At 61.1% G+C, this 7244-nt stretch overlaps 1 protein-coding gene across 1 annotated transcript; it reads left to right on the forward strand.

Moving 5' to 3' along the window:
* Positions 1-367: 367 nt before the first annotated feature.
* Positions 368-7235, forward strand: RAB43 (RAB43, member RAS oncogene family). The gene is made up of 4 exons (XM_028478807.2): positions 368-505; positions 547-627; positions 1201-1384; positions 4003-7235. Exons 1-4 carry the CDS (start codon positions 368-370, stop codon positions 4251-4253), a joined length of 654 nt encoding a protein of 217 aa, XP_028334608.1. The 3' UTR covers positions 4254-7235.
* Positions 7236-7244: the final 9 nt, after the last annotated feature.

Raw genomic sequence — 7244 nt, forward strand, 5'->3', positions numbered from 1 at the left:
GGAGTCCTAGGTCCTCTGGATCCCAGGCTGGTGTGGTGCCGCGGTCCCGCCTTTCATGTCACCGCTGCGTGAGCCGTGCCCAGGGGCCTGCTTCCCGGAGCCTCTCACCGTGCCGAGCAAATGGGACGACTCAGGCCGGGGGTTTGGTTTGGCGAGTCGTGGCTCAGAGCGCGTCAACCGGTGGACCCCTCTTGTGAGGCCCAGGAAGAGGTGGTCACCTCCACGTGCCAGGGCCAGAAGCCCTGCCCGCAGGAACTGTCTGAGGCCTCTGGGTCTGTCCCCACCCTGGACGCCCCTCGAGAACGGGATAAAGAGGCACCCAGAGCGCTTGTGCCAGTGGAGGAGGGTGGATGGCCTGCGGCTCAGGATGGCATCTTCAGGGCCCCGAGGACCTGTGGTCTGTGGAGCAGAGAAGGCGGGCCCCGAGCCGCTGAGAGCCCTGGACCGGCCCATTCTGGTGCCGTCCGCGGCGCAGCCTCCTGGCCCGGGCACAGTGACCGTCCAGGTCGGGCCCTGGCCCCGCCTCCGCCGCCCTGCCTGCTGCAGCTGCTGGAAGCCAGGGATGCTCCCGCCCCCCCGGCGCCCGTCCAGGCAGGCCCCGCAGCGGCCCTGATGGGTGCTGGTGAAGTGAGGACCTGGGCTGGAGGAGGGTGGGGACCGGGGTTAGGGTTAGCGGGCTGCGCCAGCTGATGGCAGAGGCCGCCTGAGAGGAGCCTCCCCGGGCCGTCCCTGCCCAGCGGGAGCATCTTCCCTGGCGCCGCTGAGGCAGAACAGAGAGCCCGAGTGCTGGGGGCCTCCCGACGGCGGGGGCAGCGGGCACTCACGGCCCAGAGGGGCAGGCACTGGCCACGGCGCCAGCAGTGAGCCTGGTGTCCAGGGCAGAGAGGATTCGGGGTCCAGTGTGCTTCCCGCCACGGTGCACAACCCACCCCCTTGTCCTGGGACTCTGGAGGTGGAAACGGGGCTGCCCGCCTCCACTTTGCTCCCCCCGTCCTGCTCAGGCCGCTGAGTTGCCTTCCAAGGGCTCAGAAGGCCTCTCCGCTCTGTCCACCTTCTGGCCCGTCCTACGTGGTGCCCGCTGAGGTGTAGCCGGTGGCCTGCCCCCGGAAGCAGCGCTTTGGGGGTGGGTCTGGGGGCTCGGCCTCCCCGTCCCCTGCGCTCGGCTGTACCCCCGGGTTCACGGGACCCCTGTTCCTTTAGCTGCAGATATGGGACACGGCTGGCCAGGAGCGCTTCCGCACCATCACCCAGAGCTACTACCGCAGCGCCAACGGGGCCATCCTGGCATACGACATCACCAAGAGGAGCTCCTTCCTGTCGGTGCCTCACTGGATCGAGGACGTGAGGAAGTACGCGGGCTCCAACATCGTGCAGCTTCTCATCGGTGAGCGGGGGCCCCTGCGGTCCACCCGTCTGTCTGTCTCAGTCTCTCCTTTTTAAACAAAGGGCAAACAGAGCACAGAGAGGGCTGAGCTTGGCCAGGTAGGAGCGGAGCCAGGACCATGATCTAGAAAATTCGGGGACTTCCCTGTTGGTCCGACGGTTAAGGCTCTGAGCTTCCACTGCAGGGGGCACGGGTTCGATCCCTGGTCAGGGAACTAAGATCCCACATGCCGCGAGGCGCAGCCAAGAAAAAAGAAAATTCGGACCCTGCTAATCACTTATAAAGTTACAGTCAAAGTGGACATGAGGCGACGCAGGCCAGGAAGCGGTCGCCGCGCGGCCGCACCTTGGTCCACGCTAGTTCAGTCTTCATCATGTGTGTTCTCATGTCCCTGCCTGCTCCTCATGTGTCAGGGACGGGGCCGAGGGTCAGAAAAGTGAAGTCATTTATCCCGGTCCGCACAGCCTGTGAGCGTGTAAACGCGGCCGGCCGTAATTCAGTGACCTGCTGTCGGCCACCCTGCAGGGGGTGCTTCTCAGGTGTCCACACTCCCCCGAGTCGCTCTGAAGTCTTGGTGGAGGGCAGACGCCGGCACCACCCGCAGAGCATCTGATTCGGGAGCACCGGGTGGGCCCATGAATGTGCACTTCTAACAAGTCCCCAGGTGACACAGTGATCCCACTTTGAGAACCGATGCTGCAGGGGGTGCTGTGACCTCCATTTTACCTTTTCCTCCTGCATAAACTTCTTGGGCCTGGATTCAAGAAGCTTTGGACCATTGTGTGTGGTCCCTGGGGTCCTCGGCGCAACAGTCAGGCTGATTCCTCTAAGGTGAGCAAGTACAGATGGGCCTGGACCGGGGTGTGGCTCCTCTAGGCGGACTGGACTCCCCGGGCAGGAAGGGAGTTCTCCCCACCTGGCCTGATGCTCCCCTTTCATCCAGGACTTTTATTTTTTATTTTTTTAGTTTTTTATTTTTTTGGCCACGCCGCTCAGCTTGCAGGGTCTTAGTTCCCTGACCAGGGATCGAACTGGGGCCCCCTGCGGTGGAAGCGCAAAGTCCTAACCACTGGACCGCCACGGACTTCCCAATCCAGGACTTTAAGAATAAAACATTCTATCATAGAGCACTCTGTACAAGGACGTAAAAGGAATAGCGTAACAAACCCCAGATTCAGCAGAGCCGGCAGGTCCTGTCCACGTTCCTTTCAGCCCTCGGCCCCTCCCCCGACCTCATATTATTTTGAGGCAAATCCCAACACCAAAGATTTCATTTGCAAATGTTCCAGCGTGAATCTATAAAAGATACAAACACTTAAAAGTATATAATAACAGTACACTTTTCACATTTAAAACATACTGACGGGCTTCCCTGGTGGCGCAGTGGTTGCGCGTCCGTCTGCCGACGCAGGGGAACCGGGTTCGCGCCCCGGTCCGGGAGGATCCCACGTGCCGCGGGGCGGCTGGGCCCGTGAGCCATGGCCGCTGAGCCTGCGCGTCCGGAGCCTGTGCTCCGCAACGGGAGAGGCCGCAACGGAGGGAGGCCCGCATACCACACAAAAAAAAAAACAAAAAACAAAAAAAAAACATACTGACATCTCCTAATACAATCAATTTAGCTGATCTGTGGTCAGATTTATAATTGCTCAGAAATATCACATGTGCTTTTCTTTTCAGTTTGTTGAAATCAGGATCCAAATAAGTTCCAAACATTGAAATTGGTTGCTGCGTTGTTTAAGGTTGCCAAAGAAATTTTAGATATTTTTTTTCTTTTTTTTTTTGGCCATTCCGCGTGGCTTGCGGGATCTTAGGGATTGAACCTGGGCCCCCACAGTGAAAGCAACAAGCCATAACCACTAGACCGCCAGGGAAGTCCCTAGATCTTCATAGATGCTTATCTTTTTTTTTTGTCGCTATAATCACATTATAAACGTCAATCACTTAGAGACTTAAAAAAAATTCTTGTAGAAATTGGACCAAGGAGCAATTGACCAGATTATTTAAAACAATGAAACATCTCACACCTCATGGGAGAAGCAAAGGTGTGCTCTCAGGGGCAGCTGTAGTTAGTCTGTGCTCTCATTATCAGAAAAGCAAAATAATCAAAACCCACAATCTTACAGAGAATTAAAAAATTCCAAAGGAAAATAGGAGAGCGTAAATCATCAGAAAAATGACAAAATTTTAGCCAAAAAAAATAGCAAGGCCAGATTTCTTTAACTTCAGCATTGGCGGAGTGCCCGCTAGGTGCTAGCTCATGTCCACTGTGTCATTTAATCCCTACCCTGCGGAAGGTGGCGTCGTAGATGGGGAGGCTGAGACTCAGAGATGGAGTGAGCTACCCGAGCGTCACACAGCAGGTGACAGGAAGCTGGAGTCTCTACCCAGGTCTTCTTCCAGCTCTAAGCACCCTGTTCTTTTCACCAAACCTTCCCGCTTCTATTTCTTAGGAAAAAGCCATAAAATGCACAAGCCCCTGGCAAAGATAAGGAAGAGATGAGATGAGGGACTAAAGGATGGGATAAGAGCATTAAAGATAGACTCTCCGGCTGGCTGCCTTTAGCTGTAGCCGCGCCCACCTGGGCCCTGGGCCTCACCACTGCCCCACCTCCCCGCAGGGAACAAGTCGGACCTCAGGGAGCTGAGGGAGGTGCCGCTGGCGGAGGCGCAGAGCCTGGCGGAGCACCACGACATCCTGTGCGCCATCGAGACGTCAGCCAAGGACTCGAGCAACGTGGAGGAGGCCTTCGTGAGGGTGGCCACGGAGCTGGTCATGCGGCACGGGGGCCCTCTGCTCAGCGAGAAGGGCACTGACCACATCCAGCTGGACAGCAAGGACGTCGGAGAGAGCTGGGGCTGCGGGTGCTGACCGGGGTGCAGGGCAGGCAGGCAGGCGGGGCTGCCCCACCTCCTCCCGCCCTCTGGCCTGCTCGCCCAGCCCTCCAGAGCTGGCCTCCAGGGTGCCAGCCAGATAAAGGCCTGGAATTACCCCGCCTGTGGCCTGGATGCTTGATGGGAGCACTGCCCTCCAGGAAGGAAGAAGCAGTTGGCACAGGGTAGGGTGTGGGGCCCTTCCTGCCAGCCAGCCGCCGTCCCCGCCACACGTGGCACGTCCCAGGACTGGCCCGAGCCCAGCGGTGTGGACCTTGGCCCAGGGGCTGGGAGTGGGCCTCCCGGGCTACATGCTGCCTGGTTGGGACCGTGTCACACTCGAGGCCGCAGCAGGGTTTTGCTTTCCAGGGATGTGGCCGGAGCTCCGGGTCCACCCAGGGCATTCCAGGGCCTCCTGTGCAGGAGCAACGGCCCAGCAGACTCAGTCCTGAGCTCCGTCCCGGGGGGGTCCCTGCCTCCCTCCTTCCTTCACGGCCAGCTCTCAGCTCACGGGCGCCCGGGGCCGGCTCCTGCCTCAGCGGGGCCTCCCTCTCCCATTTCCATGGGGCTTCTCGTTTTCACCGGGACGACGTTGGGTCACGACCCACAGCGCTCGTCTGCTGGCTTGGGGCCCAAAGTTTTGCCACTCAGGTTGCAAAAGCAGCGAATCCTTTAGCTCTGGCTCTCAGAAGCGGCGGGGGGGGCCAGTAGTGGGAATGAGATAGGAGTGTGGCCATTTAAGGGAAGAGTAAACGCTCGCACCCCTGAACCCACCCTGTCCCACCCCACTTGCAGAGATCCTCCCTGCCACGTTCAGAGTGCCAGCTTCTCCGCCGCTCCCAGTCCAGCTTAGAGAGTTCCCCACACAGAGAAGGCGAGGCCCCGGCAGGCCTGGGGCTGGGCCCACCTACTCTCATGGCCTCTGCGTATGCTGGGCACTGAGGTGAGACAGCAGGGGACCAGGATCACTGGGGCCCTTGGAAGCGGCACCGCTCTCTGGGTGCAGCTCAGAGGAGCGCAGGAACTGGACTGGGGGAGCAGGTGGTCTTCCCAAGCCAATCCCAGTCCCTCCCATCAGCCCAGTTCAGCCCTGCAGGCCCACCCCCCAGTGTGGGGCCCCAGGAAATCAGGTGCTCTCAGAGCCATGGGCGAGGCCACATCAGGGAGACACAGCCCGGGGCCCCTGAGAGCCCAGAGGTGCCGCACAGCTGCAGTCGGGCTCCCTGCCTTCCATCCCAGCGCCTGGTCTGCGTCGCGCCCTCCCAGGCAGGCCTGGACGCAGAGCAGGAAGTCGGACCTTGCCAGGCAGCCCCAGGAGGCGGGTCGGGCAGGGCTGCTGGCCCGTGCAGCCGCGGAGGCTGAGCCTGGTCCTGGAGGGGAAGGACGCTGGCCCGGACGGGCCAGGAGCTGCTGAGCAGGGGTCAGCCCGCTGTCGGCCGAGTGGGGTGGGGCCCAGCCCCTCCACCTGCACAGTACAAAGTGGCTGCACCCAGGGGTTCCCCAGAGAGGGGCCCCCTTCAGGCCAACGGCAGAGGTCCTCCAGCCCCATGACCTCTCTGCAGGGGGCTGATGTTTGGGCAGAGCTGGGCGTTCAGTCCAGGCCCAGCTGGGAGAGAAGTCTCACGAAGACTGCCTTGCACAGACCTGCTGCTCTAGGGGGTGGGGTCCATGCAAGGAGCAGCGGCCGGGGCTGCACCCCAGTTCCAGCGAGCACAGGTACTGACCCCGGGCCCAGGGCTGCCTCACAGGGCTTAGGGAAGGAGGGAGGCCCCCAGCTCACCTCCTCCAGAAGGAGCCCTGTCAGGCTGCCGGGAGCATCCGGCAGCCCGCATCCAGGAGCGTCCAGGGTGCAGAGGTACAGGAAACACCGGTGACAGGGGCTCACCTGCCACCTTGGGCTGTGAGCCATCCCCCTACTCCTGTGCCCGGAAGCCTGCACAGGGAAGGTGGCCTCACGATGGCCCTTCCTCCCCCAGAACCAAGGAAGCAGCACTTCACTCTCTCCTTTCACAATCCCAGGGCCCACTGGGTCTCCTGCCACCCGTCCTCCGCACGGAGCAGCCTCGCTCCAGGGCTGTAGCCTAGAACTCAGGGGTCATTTCGGGCTCCCCACTTTCTCCCCCACCCTACAACCGTGCCCCCGGCCCCTCTGCCCAGATGGGCCCCATCCCCTCTCCTGGATGCCTCCCTGACCTCCTTGGCCTGGGCTTCCACCAGCCCAAGCACCACCCTGCTGCTGTGAGGGGGGCAGCTATGAAAGGTCCCTCCCCCATCCTGACACCTTCCAGTCGCCCCCGGGCCCTCGGGATGCAGTCCATCCTCACGCGGCTGTCCAAGGCCTCACACAGCTCCGTTCCTTCTCCCCTGCACCGTCTCGCCCACGGGAGCAGCTTCTGTCCAGGCAGACCCCTTCCTGCCCTCCCCCCCTTACTGACCCTGCCCTTGAATACGTGCCATTTAGAGTCCCACAGATGACCAGCAGGACACCTCTGAGGACAGGCCCCAGCTGGTCCCTTGCTCACGTATCCGCTGGCAAGAATGCATTCCTTCGCTACCCACCCTTGGCCCACAAGTTTCCCATCGTGGGCTGAGGCCGTTTCCTACAGAGGCTTCCTGTCCTCCGTCTCAGAGCCAAATGCTAGCACTCAGGGCCTCCCTGGGCATGTGCTGGCTGCCTGCTCTGGATGCCCTGGCAGGTGGGGGCCTCACTACCTCTCTGGGCCTAAGTCCTCTGTCAGATGGGCCCAGACGGATGGACTTGGCCAAGGGACAACTGGGAAGTGTGTGAGACAGCATGGCCCCGCCTCTTCCCTCTCCCAGCGCCTCTTCCTTTGTTTATAAGTTATCCAAGAACAGGAGCAGGTGAGGTCAGGGGCCAGGGGCCAGGAGAGGAAGCCGGGCAGGAGGGCCAGGAAGTGTCCCAGCCACCGGGCAGAGGAGGGCGGTCTGGGGCCTGGGCTGAAGGAGGACCGGAGGAAGGCTGGTGTTT

Source organism: Physeter macrocephalus, chromosome 18 (assembly GCF_002837175.3).
Source record: "Physeter macrocephalus isolate SW-GA chromosome 18, ASM283717v5, whole genome shotgun sequence".
Classification (NCBI taxonomy): domain Eukaryota; kingdom Metazoa; phylum Chordata; class Mammalia; order Artiodactyla; family Physeteridae; genus Physeter; species Physeter macrocephalus.